This window comes from Neurospora hispaniola (assembly GCF_033458365.1).
Source record: "Neurospora hispaniola strain FGSC 10403 chromosome Unknown B0T23scaffold_7, whole genome shotgun sequence".
Classification (NCBI taxonomy): domain Eukaryota; kingdom Fungi; phylum Ascomycota; class Sordariomycetes; order Sordariales; family Sordariaceae; genus Neurospora; species Neurospora hispaniola.
Window position 1 is genome coordinate 420,851 of NW_026944412.1, and position 22,286 is coordinate 443,136.

General features: G+C 53.7%; 5 protein-coding genes and 1 non-coding gene across 6 annotated transcripts; 2 read left to right on the plus strand and 4 right to left on the minus strand.

The window, feature by feature from the left end:
* Nucleotides 1-85: 85 nt before the first annotated feature.
* On the minus strand, nt 86-195 carry B0T23DRAFT_t321. The gene has a single exon. It is a non-coding gene; the product is annotated as a tRNA-Gly (tRNA).
* Nucleotides 196-1,025: 830 nt separating this feature from the next.
* On the minus strand, nt 1,026-3,086 carry B0T23DRAFT_431128 (ATP-NAD kinase-like domain-containing protein; the record flags this gene model as incomplete). The annotated part of the gene is made up of 4 exons (XM_062840297.1): nt 1,026-1,397; nt 1,453-2,567; nt 2,749-2,775; nt 2,903-3,086. 4 exons carry the CDS (start codon nt 3,084-3,086, stop codon nt 1,026-1,028), a joined length of 1,698 nt encoding a protein of 565 aa, XP_062689585.1.
* A 1,113-nt stretch (nt 3,087-4,199) lies between these two features.
* B0T23DRAFT_206989 (NMDA receptor-regulated protein 1-domain-containing protein) lies at nt 4,200-6,896 on the minus strand. The gene is made up of 2 exons (XM_062833484.1): nt 4,764-6,896; nt 4,200-4,712 (listed from the first exon to the last, which is right to left on the minus strand). Exons 1-2 carry the CDS (start codon nt 6,799-6,801, stop codon nt 4,546-4,548), a joined length of 2,205 nt encoding a protein of 734 aa, XP_062689586.1. The 5' UTR covers nt 6,802-6,896; the 3' UTR covers nt 4,200-4,545.
* A 582-nt stretch (nt 6,897-7,478) lies between these two features.
* B0T23DRAFT_385945 (caffeine-induced death protein 2) lies at nt 7,479-8,727 on the minus strand. The gene is made up of 2 exons (XM_062837575.1): nt 8,386-8,727; nt 7,479-8,314 (listed from the first exon to the last, which is right to left on the minus strand). Exons 1-2 carry the CDS (start codon nt 8,459-8,461, stop codon nt 7,797-7,799), a joined length of 594 nt encoding a protein of 197 aa, XP_062689587.1. The 5' UTR covers nt 8,462-8,727; the 3' UTR covers nt 7,479-7,796.
* A 1,587-nt stretch (nt 8,728-10,314) lies between these two features.
* Nucleotides 10,315-12,670, plus strand: B0T23DRAFT_431131 (ankyrin repeat-containing domain protein; the record flags this gene model as incomplete). Its single annotated transcript, XM_062840298.1, has 2 exons — nt 10,315-10,460; nt 10,516-12,670. The coding sequence occupies 2 exons, from the start codon at nt 10,315-10,317 to the stop codon at nt 12,668-12,670; spliced, it is 2,301 nt and encodes a 766-aa protein (XP_062689588.1).
* Nucleotides 12,671-18,379: 5,709 nt separating this feature from the next.
* On the plus strand, nt 18,380-22,138 carry B0T23DRAFT_406775 (uncharacterized protein; the record flags this gene model as incomplete). Its single annotated transcript, XM_062839135.1, has 5 exons — nt 18,380-19,462; nt 19,618-19,674; nt 20,593-21,090; nt 21,245-21,590; nt 21,741-22,138. 5 exons carry the CDS (start codon nt 18,380-18,382, stop codon nt 22,136-22,138), a joined length of 2,382 nt encoding a protein of 793 aa, XP_062689589.1.
* Nucleotides 22,139-22,286: the final 148 nt, after the last annotated feature.

Consider the following 22,286-nt stretch of genomic DNA (forward strand, 5'->3'; position numbering starts at 1 on the left):
CAAAGTGGAAAAAGCGGGCAACAATCTGGACATGTTAAATACTCTCTGAGCCCGAAAATCGACATGCAAAAATGAAAAAGAGTTGTGCTAGAGCCGGGATTCGCACCCGGGTCTCCGCCTGAATCTCCTTGCCTCACCCTTTTTTTCGGGATCAGTTTGGGAGGGCGACGAGTTAAACTACTACTCCACTCTAACTTTTTTTTCTCTTCTTCTTCTTCTTCCTTCTATGTTGTTGTTATGAGGTGTCGGATATCCGGTTGCTTATAAAACGGCGTTGCTTGGTACAGCAAGTGACGGGTAGGTGCCGCGTTTGCCTGGGTTGGTGGTGGTGGTGAAGTGCTTGTTCCGGCTGGCTGGCGGCCGGTGGTGATGCCAGCTGGTAAGGTTTCAGAGACTTTCGTCTGGTCATTCAAGGCGTTGGGTCTAGTATCCTCCTCCAGCGCCGTTTGCTGTGTTTCTGCCCACGTGGCTGGTAGTGTTGAGTCCTGTTAGATACCGAAAGCTAGAGGTTACGGAATTCTGACCGTCAGACAAACATCCAGCTCTCCATTTTTTTTTTTTTTTTTTTTTGACAAGGTAACCGATTACTATCGAAACTGCGTAAGTACTGTCTTCTCAAACGAAACAAAACGCAACACAATGTCTTTCGCTCTCTATCTACCATCTTCGCTTATCAACAAAGGGTATCATCAATATTATGTACTTGAACCTATATCTTCAGTTGTCCACTCTTCCAGTTCAGCCCCCCAACCCAAAACCGCAGCCCTCCTCATTCAATATCAGCCACCTTTTCTCATAACCATCCATCCCATCCCGCTCATATGTCCCCATCCTAACCTCCTCCATTACCATGAAATTTTCCCTTTTCCCATTACCTTTGTTCCTAGTGCTCGATATGACCCATCCCCCAGCGTCACGTTCCCCGAGTCCTTAATCTCACACTGCTCCAACCCTTTACCCGGAACACTCAATTTCTCATCGGTGAAAACCTTCCAAACACTCATCCTCACGGCTATTCAAGCCGCCTAGGCCATCAACCTTTCCGTCGTTGTAACCTTGTCCCATCCATGTGGTCCAGGCGCTTCGAACACACCCCTCTTACTGAGGGTCAGCCCCAGGCCCTTGTGTACCTCCACCTGGAAGGGAGCGAACGGTCGCGCTTCGCCATCGATGCTGATGACTCCATTCGGGTCCTGGTATCGGGGTGTCAAGCGGAAAGCGGAGACCTTGCGATAGGAAACCAAGGGGTTGTCGAAGAAGTGGCCTGATTCGACCGAGAGTTGGAGGTTGATGTTCTTCCAGAGAGAGATGTCGCCGTCGGTGGTGATGAGGTCCAACAAACCATCGTTGGCGAGGGCGGCGGAGAAGAAGTTGGCGTCTGGGGCCATGTAGGCCATCTGTCGAGGTTGTTAACGTGACTGGTAGAGCAAAGGGGGCAAGGGGGAAACATACATTACCGCAGTAAAAGCTCCCCAACTTTTCATGCGGAACCACCTCCCAATCCTCCGGCAACTTATCATTCACCGTTCCATACTTCAAACCCGGCATTGCCTCTCCCTCTCCCTCTCCTTCCCCATCGTTACTACCACCCTCCTCCCCATCCCCGCTAGCCTCCCCATTCCCAACCTCACTCTTCGCCCCCTTCACTCCCCTCGCATAATGCCCCCTAATCTCCTCCTTCCCGCCCATTTCCACCTTCATCGCCACATCACACGGATACGTCTTCTTCCTGATGGCCAGCGTCAGAAAGCCATACGTAAACCTTGCCGCACCCATCCACCTCAGATGCTCGGTAGTGATATCCAAATCGGCAATCAAGCCGTACGCCTGGCTCAGAAAGCTCGTCAGGCGCTCTCCATCTTGCAGCGTGACGCTGCACAGGTCCAGCTTCGTGGGGACGCCCTTGACGATAGCTAGCGCCGCCAGCGAAGGGCGGTGGGTACCGTAGAGGTTGCAGCTCATGGCGTTGCCCGAGCCGCAGGGTATGTGGCACACTGCCAGCTTTGAAAGCGCCTTGCGGGCATCGGGCCGCTTGGAGAGCCCATTGAAGACTTCGTGCGGTAGACCGTCGCCGGAGCAGGGGATTGCGATGTCGTACTGTGAAATATCCAGGTCCTGCGCGAGGGTGACGGCTTCGCCGGAGTAGGTGGTGCGCACGACGGTCAATGGCATGCGCGCCGCTTCGAAGATGGGGCGGACCTTCTTTTCAAAAATCTTGTCGGCGCCGCCGGGGCCGGCATGCGGGTTGACAAGCACCCAGGCGCGCTTGCGGCGCTGGATGGGGGCAGGGTAGGCGAGGTCAAGGACGTGGGCGACAAAGGCGTCTAAGGTGGCGGCGGAGACTGGAGGGATGGAGGGTGGTGAGAGAAGTGGCTCGCGCTCTCGGGGACCTTGGAGAGAGGCTGAGGGGAGGGGGAACTCGAGTTGGCGGACGATGAGCTGATGTTTCTTGGGAGAGGTCTCTTCGGCGAAGTCGATACGGAGGTAGTTGCGGTCGGGGGTGATGTAGGCCCAGAGGATGTTGTAGAATGGTACGGACCCGGGAGCGAGACGGCGCGAAGGGGTGACTGTGGAGGAGGGAGGGAGGGAAACGGTGTTAGTATACTATCGAGAGAAATGTGGTTTATAAATCCGGTTGAGCTTGAATGTTGGGCCTCTTTCTTCCACATCGGGTGTTTTGTGTCACTGCAAAGAGGATTTGTGTGTAAGAGAAACTTGATGCTTTTTATATACCTGAGCAGCACGAACGTGACTTCTTGGTGGCAGCGGCATGTTCTGTGCATGCGTTGCGGTTAGTCTAAGGACGAACGTAGGTCTTATGAGGAAGAAGAGATGTCCAGTCCAAAGAAAATGTGCTTGTGGGAGGGATGAGATGTGCCATGTATATGGAGGCTTCACTTACCTTGAATAACCAAGTTATCCTTCTCGCAAGTGAGTGTGACCGTGGGCAGTTCGAGAATAGTGACATTCTTTCCGGAAGCAGAAGTAGTGGCTTGCAATGTCACGGCCTGAATGGACGGCTCTTGTGCGCTCGCCTTCGCAATGGCTGCCGCGTGTTCATCCTGTAGTTGTCGAACGTCGCCCATATTTTCCCGTGTGTTTCGATTCTCTTTTGACGTTCTTTGGTGTCTATGGTTCCGTTTGTATCACGGTGTCGGTCAAGGCAAGAACCTCAATGGATCCCGGTGCCGAGCTATGCGGGGAAGAGTGTACAAGTGGAATGGATGGATGGATGCGAGTGGCTTTTTAAGCTTAACGGCACGCGCGAATACCGGCAACGGAGCTGATGATGAGACTGATGTGCCACAAAGAAGACAACCCGACAAATCAAAAGACTCCAGACTAAAACACTGAAGATGCTGAGAAGTAAGAAGCAAACAGACAGTTCAAGAGAGAGATCGGATGAAACGAAGCTCGGCTTAAGTTGTTGCTGACTCGGGTCGCACTCTCGGACTCTAAGAAAGCACCGTACCGTTGACAGTCTCGCCAAAATCGGTGCTTGGCATTGTTGTCTTGGATCATGGATGGCACTTGTTGAGACAGGGGCAACGTCGGCCCTCACTGGCTGACCACAAATCCCTGCTGAAGCCGTCGTCGTTGTCTCCTCAACCGTTCTGTTGTTTGGTATGGTTGCAGTTTCTGTTCAGGGGTCAACTGCGGACCCCGTCATAGCTCCCGTCCTGTCCCATTGCTGCTGCTGGCTGCTGATGCTGCACCTAAAAATCGTGCATCCATCAACTGCAGCAGGAAGCATGTGCCCGCTTCCACTTCCACCGAGGCGCACGCGATACACTGACTGCCGTTGCATACCTGGCGGGGGGGCACATCCGGTGCCGGATACGCCGGAAATATAGGCGATTTAACCGTGCCAATGAAGCTTCCAGAGCTGCCTCTACTCAGCTGGACTTCGTTGGCCACAAGTGCCCAGCATCAGACGACAACCTCCAACACATTAGAAACCCTTGTACCTTTACGTAACCCATCACGGCTGGGTATTCAGAGGAAGCACCGCTAAACAGATGATGCGGTTTCAGTTGTGTATGTATCTGCACAAAGAAAAAGTTGATGAAAACTCCGGCGTCCAAAAGAGTCCATGCTCCCTCGCCTCGCCCCGTCTACATACCTTCCTGTAGGCAACGAAGTATGCAAATCAACCTAACTTTTGGAATACCTTTCTTTGCCCCGGCCGGATAACCCTCCTGCTAGTAAAAATATCATCCTTTTTTGTCGATCAGTCAACTCAGGCAGTCCCCGCTAGCTCATCAGCCACTCACACCCATCTACCTCGGTCCATCTCCCGGCACATATGAAGTGGTAAATAGAGATACCTTAGAACCTCTGATGATGACCTAGTTCTACTCCCCAAGCTTCGACTCTGCGGTTCGTTGGCTTCTAGGCTGGCGGACGCTGGACTTCAAATAGCAAGGCGCGGTAGCGCTCGCTCAAGAATTGCGACGGCATTGAAAAGGGTTCAGCCGATGGAGCTTGCAACGCGTTCAAGTCCGACTCTGACAACATGCCCAAAACAGCTCGATTCGGATCCTTCTAAGAACTGAACTTGGCCTTGAGCACTTCTTTGACCTTGGCCGACTGAGCATCGTCAAGAGACTCAACCGCCTTCTGGAGCTCAGCGAACTGCTCCTTGACACGGGGGTGCTCGGGGTCGAGCGCCTGAGCCGCGTTCAGGCAGCGCAGCGCAAGAAGATACTTCTCTGTGGATTTATTAGTGGGAAAGCATGTACAGGGGCTGCATCAGAACTTACTCCTGCGGATGTAAACATCGAAACCGGCAATTTGGCCCTCAATGTTCTTGGGGCTAAACTGCAAGATGTTGGTGAGGAACTTCATGGCATCACCCAAAGGATCCGTCGTGGCAGCGAGCTTGAGGCCGTTCGGGTCGTCGTCTTTCTTCTTAGGTTCCTCGTCCTTCTTGGCCGTCGCCTTGTTGGGATCCTGTTTAGCAGCCTTCTCAGCGGCCTCGCGCTCGGCCTTCTGGGCTTCCTTGCGGGCCTTCTTGGCGGCCTTCTTCTTCTCAGCGGCGTCCTCTCCGTTGGTGGCCTCGCCAGTGCCGTTGGTGCCGTTGGCAGAAGCCTGCTGCTTCTCAAACATATCAAGGTACAGCTTGACGGCGTCAAGAGCAGCACGGAAGTAAAAGGGGTGCTCGCGAATGCTGTCCTCCCAGCGGATCATGTCGACATAGGCACGGATCTGACCCTTACGGAGGGAGAAGCTGTGGAAGTCGAATTGGTCCTCCTGCCAGATATCGAAAATGTTGTGGATGGTGGTGAAACGCTTGAGAGCCAAGCCGGTGTTGCCACGCCGTTGCCAGGCCTCACCATCTTCAGTCAAGAACCACATGCACTGCATGTCGGTCAAGTCAGCGAGGGGTCCGCCGACAGTTTCAGCCCTCGTGAAAAGACCCATGGTCTCGAGAGCCTTCTCGTTCTCGTTGTTCCGTAGTTGGTACTTGGCGGCCTTGGAGTTGATGTAACGATCCTTGGTGTCGAGCGAACGGGCACGGTCCATGGTTTCCGAGGCCTTGGCGGTATCGCCCTGGTGCTTGAATATCCTGGCCTTGGTCATGTGGAAGTCAACGTTCTTGGGATCGAGCTCGATAGCCTGCTCAACATACTCCATGGCCTTGGCAAGGTCGCGGCTGAGGTGGTAGTTGTAATGTTGCGCCAGGAAGTAAAGAGCAGCACCGACACCCTTGGAGCTGTCGCCGTTCGCTTGCTCAGACCCCTTATGCTCCTTCAGATACTCCTCGGCAAGGGCGAGGATGGCCTCCTTCTTGGCAACCTCAGAGTAGAGGTGCTTGAGGTTGGCAAACACCGAAGGCACACCCCTGTCCAACATGTTGGTGAGATAGCTCTTGGCAGCAGCCTTGAAGCTGTCGCCGGTGAGGAAGTTGAGAGGCAACCTCTTGGCAGCATCCGAGCGAGGGTACTTGGCAGCATACTCGTCATAAATGGCCTTGAGGGCAGCCTCGTCCTTCTCGTCAATCTCCAAAGCCTCGATCAGACCCTTGTAGTACTCGGGGTGCTCGGGGTTCCTGTCCAGCAGTGCCCGCCACGCCTTTGCCGCCTCCTCTTTCCTGTTGAGCTGACCCAAGTAGCGCGCCCGCATTTCCATAACAGCCAACCTGTCCAGGCAGTTCTTGCAGTCGGACTCGAGGTGCTCGAGCGCACGCTTGATATCGCCTCGCTCGGCAATAATGGTGTTCTTGTAAAGGAGAGCCTCGGAGTGCTCCTGGTCGGTCTTGAGGGGAACGTTGGTCATGGACTTCTCGTAGGTGGTGAGGATGTTCTCGGCCTGTTCGAGGCTGCCTTCGAGCTGATAGGCAATCGCAAGGGCGGTCCAGTTCTGGCGGAGATGGGGCTTGGCCTTGAGCATGGCGAACCTGCTCTGGACGTAGCCCTGGTAGTCGCGGATCTGGACCTGGAGGACGGCGAGGTCACGCTGGATCTGTTGGGACTCGGGCTCGAGCTTGAGGGCAAACTTGTAGGCCTTGATGGCCTCGTCGAAGTTCTTGTGCTGGCGGTAGAGGATGCCGTAGACGTGCCAGCAGATGTGGGACTTCATGTCGACGGTGAGAGCCTCCTTGGCGAGGGCAAAAGCCTCCTCCGTCTTGCCCTGGGAGTTCATGATCAGAGCCTTCATGGACATGGTGTCGCCGTGCCTGGGGTTTTTCTTGAGGATCTGCTCGGCGGCCTTCAAGCCGCGCTTGTACTGCTTGTCCTCATAGTGGCGGATGACGGTACGAAAGAGGTTGGCCTCTCTCGTGCTCAGGGTTTGCGGCATCGAGGAATGGACTGCGGGGTGGGACGATGAGGAAAGGCTGGTGTTTCGATGTCAAAGACGGCCGCGGGGTTGGGTTGCGGCGGAAGGACGGTTGTCGCGGAGTGGGTTGTTGTCGTTGTTGTTGTTGTTAAACTCGGGAGGATGAAGACTCTCTCGAATCGAGTCGGACACTGCCACTATGTCAGGTCAGGGATCAGTTCGTGGGGGAGGGGGACGAGGGGCCGGCCGAGAGTGGGCTGGTTTTGGTGGAAGTGGATGTCGTTGTTTCGGTGTCGGGGATGAGCGGAGCCTGGTGGGACAACTCTTGCTACCACAGCCAACAACATTGGGACACAGCGAGAGGGTTTGCACCACACAAGTACCTGAACCACCTAAACTTGGGGAATGTGTATACTTACATTCTACAGCCAAAATGAAAGAAAAAAAACCAAATACCTATGACGGCCTTGTGTGCTTGACAGACGTGACTATCCCAGTTCTTGTCGACGTTGACGATGCACTTTCCCCAAACTGCAAAGTGAAATTCTACAGCTGACAATTTGGCGAGATGGGCGCATTGAACAAAGAGTTGCTCCCTGCCGATTGGCCAACAGCCGGCGAAGCTCTCCCACTCACCTACCTCCCTATAAGTGGGGTCAATCTTTAGCTACCTAGACCTCCGGCTCGGCCCTCTCGGTAACAACACCGAAGACACGGAAGCCTCCCGCCAGATCCCGCGACAACTCCTCCCGAGACAATGAAAGATTTCCATATTCCTCCCGGCGATGGACGAAAGCTTGATTTGATGTAGATATTTTCGCTTCTTTCTTCAGATATATTGACAAAAGATCCCACTGCCCTACAATTACAACTATTTATATGGTCACACATCCTAATACGCCATACCCAATGCTTAGCAGACACTTTTTCACTTACACCCCTTCCCTCCCTTACCTTCATCTCTTCATAAGCGACCACATCACCCACAGCCATCAGCAAGCACAAAAAAATCATCTTCACGCCAACGGCAAATGCTTATCCCTCCTCCACTCTCCCAAAGCCTGCTCCCACGTCTTCCCATCACTCCCACACCTCTCCCCCACAATCCCCCACGTCCTCGTCCTCACAATATTCTCCACGCCCTGCTCCATTCTGATCACGCTCGCCAGCTGTTCCGTCCTCGGCTCTCGCGGGAAAAACCTCGCCGAGTAGGGGTCCAGCCGTTCATTCACTACCCTCTCCCGATCCTTCTGCTTCTCGGCCTCCCGGATCGCCGCCTCCGGGTCGTCCGGATCCGGCGAGGTGGCCACCAGCGCGCAGTAGCTCAGCACCTGCGACCGCGCTTGCCACGAGGGGAACAACACTTGGTCTTTAAATTCCTGGCAGGCGGCGGGGTCGATTTGCCGGGATAAGGGCCGGGGGCTGCGCTGGGTGGTGGAGGACGGGTCGAAGCCAGCGCGGGAGGGAGTGACGAGGGCGTTGAGGTTTTGGGTTATGGTGTCGTCGATGGCGGAGCGGGAGACTCGTAGAAAGTCTGTGGGGTTTGGGTCAGTAAATTGTGAAAGACTCCCAAATATTTGTGTCTACAAGGTAAAGGAATCCCACCTCGTAGGGCTGCTGTCGAAAAGCAAAACTGGGGAGTGAGCGCTGGTGCGGACGGCGCGCTTGTTGGCTGGACCATGGTGTTCTTGGGCTTGGGCTTTTCAGCTGGAGGCGCTGCACTTTGGCCAGCCGTTGCAGCAGCTTCCCCCTTCTTCTGCGTTGTCCAAAGAAGGTTCGCCACTTTGTCGCTTTTTGTCTGATTGTGGTTACTGAGGGTATCACGAAAGCTGAGCCCTTCAAAGTTGAAACGCGCTGATAATCGTTGATATGGTAATAAGGTATCGTACGTTTAACGATCTGTCAAAAGTCTCAGGGCAATGACGATGGAAGCAACTGGTGACGATCATGGAAGCGGCGGGTGGGGGGAGCTACTGTGGAGTAAGCTGGGGTACTTAGCTTTCATTGAAGCCGGTGCCAAGCAAGCTGCCAGCTGCCAAGGGAGATATCTTGTTATGTGCACACCATCCTGTCACTATAGCGATACATATCAGGCTCGTCCGGCATACTGGAAGAGAACTTCCGGCGTCGTCCATCAACCACATCGTATTTCTGGTGTACGGCTGAAGAGTCTCGAATCTCCTGAGAGACTACCCAACCCATTGTTTTAACGCGCGCGCGCGAATGGGATTGGTGGTTAACCATTATAAATCTCCCATTCTATCTACTTATGATCATTCAATCAAAATCGATCGTCATCCCCAAACTTCAAGTCATCAAGTAGCTACCTCCTACCTATCTACACTACTACCACGACCCTCCCTCATCGGAATCCCAAAAGACGCCAGGTTCTGCATGTAAACCCCAAAGCCCCAAAAAAAAAGAAAGAAAGGGTGACAAAAAAATTCCGATTCTACTCCGAGACGCGAAACCGACGCCGCTCGCCGTTTTGAAACGAACACCGACCATCTGGATCTCCTGTCTTGCCACCTGCGTCCTGTGTTGATTTCTTCCGATCTCCCCCCCACATTTTCGTCATTTGTCTTTCCCACACATCCTCCCTGGGAATCTCAGGTTCCCTCTTGTTCAAGCCTCTTGCCCAGTCATCTAGCCATTCGCCCCCTCCAGAAAGGAGAAGAAAAAAAAAAAGAAAAAGAAGAAAGGAAGGAAGAAAATACCCCTATCCTTGTCCATGAAAGCCTCTTCTGAACTGCACCCCCCTTTTGTCTTTTTTTCTTCACAATGGACGGACATGATGATGAGATTGGAAATTACTTGCAGAAGCTATCAGGCCATGTATAACACTTTCTACAAAACTAGTACGCTGTACTAGTATATAGGCCAAGTCTCAGCCAGCCATCTTTTTTTTTTGTGTCTGGGTGTCATTTAGCAAGCGCCTCACCAACGCCTCGATTGGTCTCTATTGGGAAAATCCTCCTCAAGAGATTGCTTGCCCGGCCGGAACAAGCCCAAGTCATTTACAGCGTACCACGTTTTCCTCGGTGGTCTCTTCCTCATTGCTGTTACTAGTCTAGCAAAAGGGAAAGAGGCGCCGCCGACCAATTTCCCTTAGTTTCTTTGGTTCAAGGGACGAATCGCAATGTTCTTGTCGGTGCTTGCTTTGCTGTTGAGACCAAGTTGAACTAGTACCTCGACACTAGTGCTGAGTGCCGAACATTTGGTAGGATTGGTACCTGACTAGTCGTGTACACGAGGTTAACCATGTCTTACCTTTCTTCTTGTGATCCCTCTAGCGTGGTTGATCGCTTGGTTTGATCTTCTTCCTTGGTCAGACTCCTTGTTCTGGTTGCTCGGCGAAGGCGCATGTGGATTGTTTATAAGCTACACAATTGTACGACACGTCGTCGATCTACATATGTCCTTCCCCTTTTCGCTTTCCCAGCTTCATTTATTAAAAGTTGTTTACCCTTCGTACGTATGTTTGTCCAATTCATATAAGTTCAACGTCTATGTCTGGAGTCAACAACAAAAGCCATGTTTCATCACGTCAGACCTTCAAGGATTCAGCTAGACGATGGCCTCAGTCTCGATAGCGGTCTGGGTATGGCGTCTCAGCCATCCTCGCCCATAACCCCAAAGCATCTCGCGTCTTTCGAGTATATAACAAGGCGCCTGTCGCCGTAAGTCAAAAAGTTGCGCTTTGGTTCTCAAGATTTTTACTAAACAAGTGGTTAGCACCAATCCATTCAGCGATGATGCCGCCACCGGTCTAGGCGACCTCTTTCCTGGCGAGAGGAGCGAACCATCACCAGTGCCAGAACCCAGCACCCCATCGAGGGAACTCACTCACCCACCCACACCAAAAACTGAACCTCAGCCACACACCACTCCCCTCCTCACAGCAGACCCCCGGGTAACAAGGACATTATCACTCAAACTTGGTCCCATACCAAAGAAGCACCGCCAAAGCACCACCCAACTCGCCGAGCAGCTTCACCACGCCATTGATAAGAACGATACCGGCACAATCCTGGAGCTCATCAAAGAGGGCCGAATTGACCCCAACATCCAAAGACCAGGATCAAGCCTACCCCCCCTTCATGAGGCCCTCGGCGCTCGTTCCGTCGATGCCACCAACTTCCTCGCCCTCTCAGGCGCAGACTTGGAAGCAACTAACAGGACGAAAGAGACAGCCATCATTACTGCCACCAAGAACGGGTTCCCCAGTGCCTCCATCACCTTACTCTGCGAACTTGGCGCCAAGCTAGACGCCGTTGACATATTCGGCCGATCAGCGCTTCACTACGCAGCAAGCAGCCACGGCTCAGCTTCATCTCCCCCTTCCTCTTCGTCTGGGAAGTCCATCGAGGATGCCAAGGTAGAAACGGTCAAGATCCTATGCTCCCACGGTGCCAACCCAAACCTGCCGGACGAAACAGGCCACATGCCTCTCCACCAAGCGGTCCACAGCGTGCACCTAGCCGCAGCCAGACAACTCCTTGACTGCGGTGCCGACATCAACGCCGCAACCAAGAGCGGACGGACTCCTCTTTACTTGGCCATCGCTAAGCGCAGCACGGACATTGTCTCCGTTCTCTGCGAGCGCGGTGCTGTTATCAACCGCCGCGTTGGTGATTCCACACCCTTGCTGGCCGCCATCACGGCGGGCTGTACCGATATTGCTCGGGTGTTGATCCAGGCGGGCGCTGCTGACCCCAACTTGTCTGGAGGGAAGGGAAACTTTCCCTTGCTCATGGCATCGGCATTGGGGAATGAAGAGCTAGTTGAACTGCTATTGGCACGTGGTGCTGATGTGCATGTGGCGAGCAGCTCGACCGGGATGACACCGTTGCACGTGGCATGCCAGGGCGGGCACGAGGGGATCGTGGGCATGTTGATCAGAGCTGGAATGCCAGTGGACGGTGTAAATAAAGACGGACTGACGCCGCTCGCGCTGGCCGTTGAGGGTGTTCATGATGAGATTGTGAAGATGCTGTTGATGCATGGCCGTGCGGATGCGAATCATGCGTATGAAGGGCAGTCTCTGCTCTGGAGGGCTTTGAAGGGACTGACTGCTGCTACCACTCGCGCCTCCAGGAATACAAGCAGCCCGGGGATGCCGACAGCGGTAGCCCATGCCAAGTACGTGACGGTGACTGCGATGGAGAGGATCATTCATCTCCTGATATCGTCCGGTGCCGATGTCACTGCTCCACAGGATGAGCTTGGGATCAGTCCGCTGCATCAGGCTTGCCGACTAGGGCTGGACTCTATCGTTGAGATGATGCTCTCAACGCCACGAGATGCCTACGTATCCGCTCCGTTTTACAGCGAGAAGCATGGCAATGGTGGTATTATCGAAACACAGCTATGGTCAGGCCACACTCCCCTCTTCTTCGCCGTTGAAGGTGGTCACTTGACCACAACCAAGCTCCTAATCGAGAAACACCATGCGGATATCAACACCCGAACAGCGGTTAACGCAACCCTGCTATGGGCGGCTGTCGGTCACCCACATATATTACGCTACCTCTTAACCCTGAAGCCTTTGCAAGAACAAGGGGTTGAGAGAACGGGAAGTGTCCGCAAGCGGCTAAGGCTGGTGAACTTTGGGCGCATCAACGAAGAGGGGATATTGGGAGGAGAAGGATTTGACTTGAACCATAGAGATCATGGAGGAGCAACGGTTCTTCATGCTGCAGCCGCCGCGGCTCAGCTAGAAGATGTGAGGATACTGCTGAGGAAAGGGGCAAAACAGTTTGCTGCTCATGAGGTTTATGATGATTTGGCAGGGAGGAAAGGAGGTACATACCGACAAGGAACACCGGCTGGAATTGCCAGACAAAAAGGACATGACAAGATCGCGGAGATGATAGAAGGCTGGCGGTAACAAAGGGTTTCTCGGTGACTTGGGGCCGCGGTCAGTAAGCGCATGTGGTTCAGCGCATAGTCAAAGCATCAGTTCGGATATGGTAATCCCTGCTTCCCTCTAACAGATCATCGGTAGTCACTACCGGTAAAGCTTTGAGCCCTACGGTGTAGATGCCCCTTTGATGTGGTGGTCTTCGTTCAGCTTGCTCACGCGTTTTTCGCAAAGGTGATAGAGACGAAAAGTGATATGCCGCTCGTTGATATTATGTCTGTGGATATGTGAAGCGGGAGCTTCGGGGAATATTGGCCAATAAAGGACACAGAGTGAACAACATTCTCTCATCACGGGAACATGTCGCATCCTTCCCAAACCTGATGGACACAAACGCAACTCCGTACATCGTCAAGCACTCGCCTAACAAGGGACAACGGGTGTTCCCGTCGACACTCGTCTTATCCATAGTGCTGGCTTCTGGATGCTCCAGGTGGAAGGAATACAAATGGCAGCCCGGGCCGTGATGCATAGCCAAAGCAAATAGGAGCACACAAGGAACCATCTGTGCCGCTTTGGTGAGCACCGGTATAAGAGAGAAATATTGGCCGGCGCCACGGTACCGGTAAATAGTTGAAGAAGGTGAAACAGATATTGGATGTGTCTTTGTTAACAGGGTAATCCTTGGCCGCCGCGACCACACCCCCAAGCCATCGGTTAAGCACTGCCGGGAGAAGCAGACATGTCGTCGGTAACATTTGAGCAGGAACAAGCGAAAACCATGAGCTCAAATATGGCTGTATATAGCGAAGGGGGGCTACACGGACGGGATGAGTAGCCGCTAGGCGCCAGGTAACCGCGGTATGCTCGTCGGCTTCAGACGGGCCGCACAGCCGAACCGACCACACGAAGTATAAAGCATATGTACTTTCCGTGCCCGGCTGACTCCCGCCTTTACCGGCCCTACGGTAGATTGACCCACAGAACACCCAGCTAGCATCTCGATAACAGACGCTCCGAACTGCCTCGTAGAGCTCAGCTTCGCGGATCCATGGATGACGGATGGAAAAGCCAGGCCACAGAAATGGGGGTTTGTGTGTTGAGATCAATTCTTCGATCAGATCATGTTCTCCGCATCCAATATTCTGGGGGCCGCATATGCAAAAGCACAGAAAACGGAACAAGTCGGCACACACACCTTGATGGGTACTAACCGGCCAAGGGCATCAAGAGAGGTACACGAGAGGCATCGAAAAGGTTATATGCTACATTGAGTTCAGCCAAAACCCAGCAATTTGACCAAAGACAATGTGCGTGGCCTCTTTGATCACGGAAAGTAAGCAATACAAACCGGGGGGAAGATAAGAGGAGATGATACCTGTGTCCAGGGTACAGCCTTACTCAGTATATCTTGACAGAAGCGTAGAAGATACAGAGCAGCCGTCCGCCGAAAATATGTGACGGACCGGTTGGGATGTTGAAATGTAACCACTTGGGACAGCTTTCTCTGTCTTGAGGATGGGGGACGAGAAGACAAAGGACAAATAGCTGGTACCGCCATAATCCCGTCCAGATGAAAGAAAGAGGTGTGAAGGCAAGGAAAACCATTGGCGGTCCGAGATGCAACCACCATCATCGTCTCCATAATCAATCTCTAGGCGAGAACCACGTCCTGAAGATAGCTAGAGACGGCACAATTTTGCTCGACGTGGGGCGTAGCCGCTGTCGTTTCTAAAAATCAACATCTTAACGTTGACAGTCATTGCTACCGTAGCTCTCGTCATCGTGAAGGGGTTCAAGACGGAGACTCGAGCAGGCATGAGGACAGAGACTGCAGAACTCCCCGTTCCGTGTGGTCCGACCTGCGCATGTGGGTTTGGACTTTGGGCCAGTGGGAATCGACGGCGGTTGGAGCAGATTGCCCGTAAAATTTGGTGTTGCAATCTGTTTACGAGAGAGAAAGCATGTGAGTTCAGTTCCCCGCGGCGGATCCGGAACCTGGAACTCTGTATGCAGCTGCATTTTGCGTGTCTATTTACCAGGTTAGTTTCCATCAAGCCGAAATAAGAAAGAGGGCCGCAAGATAACTGCGAGACGATGAAGGGATCATGGTGAAGAAGCCCTGACCTTGAATATTGTACCGCAATACAGTCTTTCTGCATCCTTGATCGCGAGCCCCAAGCGAGACAGATACCTTGCTTGGGATGGAGTAAGGAAGTACCTACATGCGTAGGCAGTAATAGTCCCGATCTCCGCTTGCAGTGCACCTGCACCTGTCAGAACTAAACTGACCGAGGCTGGTTCTGCCGGACGGACACAGTAACAACCGACGACAGACGCCCCTGGACAGACGGGACGGAAGCGAAGCTGCACGACGTGGTGCCTCATCTGGGACAAAGGGAACATGGATCCAACAAGGACTGCATGACGGATACCGTCGGCGTGCAGAGAAGAGGTAAGTAAAGTATACGATGTTTTGCCGCGTTGCACGGCGCTTAGACGCACAACCGCACACACGACATAGAGAAGGGTTTGTGCTCGACAAAGTGATCGTCGTCGTTTGAAGGTAGCAGGGAACTGCAATTGTTGCTCCGATGAGCCGTTGAAGAGAAGGAGATCGGGGAGGGGTCACGGGAGGAAGAGTCGGAGTGGAAATGGAAGCTGTGTGGAACTTGAGTGGAAGGTTGTGATTTGAACGAACCAACCTTAGTCCGAGTGGGTTGTGTGCCCCCCTGCCTGGTGCCCTAGAATTAGGTACCCTCGATGGCTCCTTCCTTCCCCATCGTACACCCAGGTCAAGATCAGAACAGCACCTGCCTCTTGAGTCTTTGAGCGGTCTCTTGGCCGCTGTATCAATGATGTTTTGATATCGAGTGATCAAGATCACATCACTGTGTAGTATGTAGTAGCAACAGCCAGTCCGTTTCCTGTCAACTCCAACTGAGAAAAGCACTCACTCGACACAGACAGACAGCCAGACAATCATCTCGGCCCCAGTAGCCCCGGCCTGTCAAGCTGCGAGTGACGGGACTGACCGTTGCCCTAGAATTACTAGGTAGGGCGGTCGACAAGAGCGAATCTTCATGGTGAACATCCGGGCTAGTTTCTCCATCAAATCTTGCAGAGTCAGTCTTTATCTGGCAACGATTTGACGATATTAATCCCGGGGACTCGCTATACGGACGATCATGGGGGGGGGGGGGGATCATAAGGGCACTTGGACAGAAGGGGGGTCGCTTTGGGGGAGGAGGACGATGGGGGAGCTCGAGGAGCACGGTACATAGCACAGGCGAGCGAAGATTCGACAGAGGTTCCTGGCGAGTTCTGGCGAGGTTCCTGGCTGGGCGCTCGCTAATCGGAAAGCCTCAGATTGATGACGGTCTCGCTCGAGTGGATCTGAGACTGCGAGCACCACCCTCACACACAGACCGGCGTCCTTCCAACCCGTCCAACCCGTATTGGGTCGATCCGTAGGTAGGGTAGATGACAGCCAAGTGGCTTTCTCAAGGGGGGGAGGAAAACGGTTGGAACAGTGCCGCGGCCTTCTACCCATTGATCCGGGAGTGCAGTGTCTGAAATTGATAAGTGCCATAAATACTCATGAAATTACTCTTCTCCTATTTCCCTTCATTGGTGTCAATTGACATGTGGATTTGCGCGCGACTGCGCCTCCTTTGAACGGCGGGACGAGCTTCCCTTGCCCGCGTACGTCTTTTGGCTACTCAGACCATGCTGACTAACTACCAGGTCTAACTCATTTTGTCACCTCACTTTCAACTCCGTCGCTCAGATGGGGCAGGCATACAGTACCGTGCGTGCATCGTACCTGACACACTTCACCGTTCCTGAGCCCCCCCTGGCACAAGTCCCTGTGAGTGCTCTAAAGAGCCGTCTGCGGCCGTCTGGGCATTTGATTTTGGCGGACAAGGAGAAAGACCCACTGACCCACCAGTCCACTCGGCTTAAATTCCCACTCGCTTGTGCCCGTGGTCGGCTCCAAAAGACGCAAAGCACCTGACAGAAAGGTACATGACAGTTCGTTTGTGCCATGAAGGAAGGAAGGAAGGAGACGGGAGACGGAAGATAGATCGATAGACGTTAAGAAGCAAAACATTGAATTTTTACTTGTTGCTGATGATGCCCATCGCTAGCCTACACTGGTTAGAGTAATGACTTGCCGCGTCTCTTTTACTCGACTAGTCGACTTGCATGCATTTGCGTGGACATTGGAGATTGCACATTGGACTGGCTCCCATCTTCTCTCCGCATCGCAAGTCCCGCCCCGTTCAACTCGCGTCTCTCTCCCGCCTCGACGACGAGGATCATGGAAGACTGGAAGATCCACATTGTTCTCTCCAAAGGCTCCTCGACCCTGGACAGGGGCTACATGCTGTCGTACGGCGTCCACCCTCCTTCTTCCTCCGCCAAAACGACGAGGTCTAAAAAAGGCGGAATCAGCAGCCCGTATGCTCTAGGATACCCCCCTTGGCAGCTCGCTTAACTGAATATCAATAACAGCATCGCTGACGATGTCTTGAACGGGGCTATAAAAGATTGCGTTAAGCTTCTTTTGCACATTTTGTCTCCATCCTTAGGTCCCCCCTCACAGTCCCATCTGATCCCATCAAGTCCCATGTGCACCTAGCGTAAAATCCAAACTGGGGCCCGCCTACGGTCTGGATTCCTATTTCAGCGGAGCCAGGATGCAGCGCAAGGGACCAATCCAGTCACCATCACAGGCAGATTCACCCCTCTCTTCAAGAACCCACACCAAAATCCCACCACCCCCGTAAAGGTACGCCTCGTTTGGAGCATCTGCCACTGACATTGACCTCCCACCCCTGGACGACGAACCTAACACCACTTGAACTACACTCCAGAAACAAGGGGACCTACATATTGTCTTTCCACCACTTGTCTCTCACTCTCTTGGCTTACAGACCGGCATATCATCGACTAGCCCCAGGGGTCAGGGGGAACAAGCCAAGCAATTCCCTCTCTTTCGAACACTGCAGTTGACAGGAACTGAAGAGCAGAAGAACGTGAAGGAGAGAGACAGAGAGAGAAGAGGACAGGGACAGAGTGAGGGAGGAAAGGAAAAAAGAAATTCAAAATACAAAACCCACACCTACACACAGTACGTACATAACATACACATGCATTATTAGAGCTTTTTTTGTACCTTTTTGAGTCTGGAATATGCAGCTTCTGCTTGGATGCTTGGGCGCTGCAGCAGTCTGTCTGGCTGTCGTCGTATCGGCTGTATTCGCTGAGAAGCGCGCATTGCATGTTTCCACAGATTCGGCCCATTCCCAAGAGAACCTTGGATGACTCTAGGAAGAGCACCCCCATTTACCAACCCATTGACCTCTCATTGACCATTCACTTTCGACCGCAACAGGAGCCTTTTTTTCTGTCGGACGGCAAGGTACCATACCACCTTGCCATCTTACACCACCACCTCCTACACGCTTACACCCTACACACACTACACCTCGTACCTACATAGCTACATACATTACATACCACAGTACGGCTACCTGGTAGTAAAAGGGCTCGTCAAGTAGGTGGACTACCAATCCGCAATCCGCTTAGGAAAGCCGGGCCAGGAGAGCCAGGGTCGCGTCTGCCCCTAGCCCTCCTGGCACTCCCTCCCACTCCGTCCCCCCCGGTCGCTTGTTCTCCTGGCCCTTGCTAGGAATCGGTCTCCATTAGAATTCTAATTAAATTCCCAGTATGGCTCAACGGAGGACTGTAGAGTCGATCCAGTCTCGACCGTCTATCCCCCAGCCTCAGCACTCCAGTCTGAGCGAGCCGCACCCCGACCACGAAGGGAAGCATCGACATCATCTACAACTAAAGCTCCGATCGCCTGCACCCCAACCTGATCAAGACAACCCTCAACCACTTTCAGGTCCCTCAACTTCAGCGTCACCAGCACCAGCACCGACACTACTAGTACCACAACCCTCCTCCGCCGGATCAGCACAGGCACAGACGTTGCCATCCACTCCAGGGACAGCCACAATAGCTATATCAACGGCAGCAACAACAACAACAACAACAACAACAACAACAACAACAACAACATCAACATCAACAACATCAACACCTACTCCGGATCTACAGCAACCAGGCGAAGAGGCGAGCTCGGCTACCACTTGTACGCCTCCGGTTGAGATAGTCGAAACAGGGGCTGGACAGAGCTCCGTCAGAAGTGGTGACCAAGGGATAGCTACGGACAGTGCTTCCACCATCACAACCACCACCGGTGCCACTGCCTGCACCGCCAGCACTCACCAAGATCCCCGCGCGCCCTCAGAAATCGCTCCTCCTTTGGCCGATACAGTATCCGGATATAACCAGCAACAGATCGGAGCACCGCACAACGGCAGTGCACCCCGTGTCCTAGTGCCCACGCCCATGTCCCATCCGCAACAACCAACTGGCCCACCTACACCTCGCCAAACACCGACCATGAACTATCCCGCGCCGAGTCCATATCCGCCTGCGGGCATGTCCCCGGGTGCGCAGTACGCATATGGAGCGCAAGCGGTTGCCCATGTTGACCCCTACCGAACGAACCAGACGGCGCTCCCGAGCATGCGAACGTTTGACCATGTGCAGCAACAGCACGCTCAACACCAGATGCCCCTGCCGAACCACATGGCCGTCTCGATGGCCCCAAACCAGATGAGCTACTATGCGCCGATGCACGCAGCATACCAGATGCACCCGGGGCAGAGCGTGGTGCACTATGCCTTGACAGGCCTCACGCCGGACCCGCGCATCGCTCTGAGCGGAGGAAGGCACAAGAAGGTACTAATACATTGCACTGCTATAGCCCTCACATGCGACCCTCCCCCTCTTCCATCTCCCCTCTCCCCTCCCTCCTCCTCTGTTTCCTGGGACCCATGCTCGCTCGCGCAACACACTAGAGTGCTGACCGATGTTGTTTGTTGTGTTGCTGACAGGAGATCAAGCGCCGAACCAAGACGGGGTGCCTAACGTGCCGCAAGCGCAGGATAAAGGTGCGTTACTTTCTCCTTCGGATCCATTTCCTAATTTGCCTCTTTTTTTTCGTATTCTATCCGGTTCCTCCCATCATGGATGCCTTTTCGGACCTACTGCAACGAAGCGGGGGATGGGGTAGGATGGGGATCGGGCCGGACGGTGTCGAGCCATGGAAGCGACGCGCGGAGGGAGTGGGTCGTCATGTTGCAGTTGGGGCATTCGGTTGAAGAAGCGCCATGGTTCGATATGACGACAACGGGTGTGTCAAAAATGGCGCGCTCGTTCGCTCGCTTGCTCGCTTGTGGTCGGTCTCGATCGTTCGTTGGGGGTTGTTGCAAGTGCAGCTGGGGGAGCAGGGCAGTTTGGGTTGTGGTTGTATGCCTTGGTTACGTTGTGTTGCCTTGGCCCACGAACGGCTGGGTACCTAGGTTTGCTCGCTTGACTGCACTGGACTGCTGAAGCGAGCAACCTAAGCCCAGTTGTTCACAGTGACACCCAACTGCGGCCAACCCGCCAGTTGCCTGCCCGCCTGTTACTCACTGCCCGCTTCGGTTGCCCTCGCCTACCTCCGCTTCCCTTGCCTGCCACAGCAAGCGCAAGCGACGGGAAGCAACCGCAACTTTCCCATTTCGGTCGACGCCGACACAAAGTCCCCGCGGCGAGCGAGCGATCAACGCACCCGCCGGCGGTTGTTAGGCCCCGCCGCTAACAACTGGCCTGGGCTCCAGCTATCTCCATGCTATCCTATCCACCACGAAAGCACCTAAAACCTCAATCCCTGCAACACTCTGAGCTCCATCATCACATGGATTGCTCTATCTTCCACTTTGCGTACCGCGTTACACACAAGTTGCAGAAACAATCATCTTCCCATTCTTTTTTTTTCTCACCAGCAATTATGTACTCGACGTCGCCTAACTTGTATTTCTCTCTAGTGCGACGAAGCCCATCCCACCTGCAACAATTGCAAAAAGTCGAAGCGTGATTGTCTGGGATACGACCCCATCTTCAAGCAGCAACAGCAGCAACAACAGCAACAGCAAAATTTGACTGCTCAGTCGACGCCCAAGTCTCAGCACTCTGCTCCCGCTTCTCTCACGTCGACTCCGACTGTCCCATCTTCCAGTGTCCCGCCAAGCCCATACCAGTCACAGGCTCAACCTTACCAGCAACAGCAGCAGCAGTCTCCGCCGCCTCATCACTATCACCAGCAACAGCATCCTGCTTACCAACACCAACCACATCCTACCTCGTACCCATCATCTCATTCCTCCAATACACCCTACGAGTCTCCAGTGTCGTCCACTTCCCCGGGCTTCGATTACGGGAGTGCCATTGACCCGGCCCTCTCAGGCACCGACACGCCAAGCGCTTCAGGAACGCCTACACCAAATTCGCAGCTGGCTAGGCCTGACGACAGGAATTTTGGCACTGTGGGTCATTATCAAGGCGGAACTCCTGCTGGCTCCCCTTTGCCGGCGACCTCGTTTGCCCAACATAGATAACCGACGTCTTGCGGTGTCGAGGGATCCGGTTCAGAGCTGTACGACTATCTTGCCCAACATGACTGGCTTACCCACCAACAAGAAAACCGTCGATGATCTTATCGCGCTGGGGGGCGCAGAACCTCCCATTATGAACTCTCCGCCATCACAGGCCGTCATCCAGGAGATCAACAAACTTTATGGCGATGTATACGTTACGGGGCTGTCGTATTTCTTTGAGACGCAGTGGTACGATTTGAAACCTGACAGGGGCATCCTGACTCACCATCCCATCCAACTCTTACTGAATAATCAGCCATTGATGGGTCTTTTTGGTTCCTTTGTCGAACACATCTCCCAGCCCCGGGCGGACCACAAGTATGCTTCCCAGCTGGAGGAGTGTATTGTCTGGGGATTAGCAAAGCTGCCCCTCTCTACTAGAGGTAGAGGTTGGGCTCTCCCTGGAATGTCAATTTCTCCATACCAGATCCCGCCCTTGGATGACCCACACGAAGCGTTTGGTCGTCTGCAAGTGTTCGAGGCGCTTCTGTTAGGTTATCACTCTACGTTAACGGAGAATCCGCTCTATAATCCTATAGTGCTTGGAAATCTCCACACCTCCCGGCGCAATGAATTTGAGTTCTGGTGGCATTTGGCCGATTTGGCCATTCGAAAGCCCAGCTGTGACCTCCAGAATCTGCGACGCCTACTGGACGGTCAGGAGAACCGTGATTTTCTGTATAGCCTTGCTGTGCTTCGCGAATATTCGTATCATTGGAATCCTGCCAACATCGAGCAACAGTTGCCGCCGCAGTTGGCCGAGTCGGACCCGCGCTGCAGACTTGCGGTGGCGGCCAGGTTTATTCGCACCACCATGGAAGAGGGAACCACGAACGTGGTGAGGCGGTTTGCTCAGCTTGCGTATCGTGCGTACGTCCATCCGGGAGCCAGTTTGCCCGCGAACGCGGCTTGGCGCTACCAACAGGAAAGCGATTAAGTGATTGCAAGTCGGAGAAATGGTCAGCATGGTCGTCGGCTTTGGAGGTCTCTTTTGTTGGTGATAGAGTTAGGCAAACCACTCTCGCTGGGGGTTGGTGCCAAGTTAGATAGATAGCCCGCTCGTGCGCGTTTCTCTCATCTTTCTG

Coding starts and splice junctions, on each gene's coding strand:
- B0T23DRAFT_206989 (XM_062833484.1), bottom strand. CDS start 6,801: ATGCCGCAAACCCTGAGCACGAGAGAGGCCAACCTCTTTCGTACCGTC. Junction 4,713..4,763: donor CGATGTTTACATCCGCAGGA/GTAAGTTCTGAT, acceptor ATAAATCCACAG/AGAAGTATCTTCTTGCGCTG.
- B0T23DRAFT_385945 (XM_062837575.1), bottom strand. CDS start 8,461: ATGGTCCAGCCAACAAGCGCGCCGTCCGCACCAGCGCTCACTCCCCAG. Junction 8,315..8,385: donor TTCGACAGCAGCCCTACGAG/GTGGGATTCCTT, acceptor CAAACCCCACAG/ACTTTCTACGAGTCTCCCGC.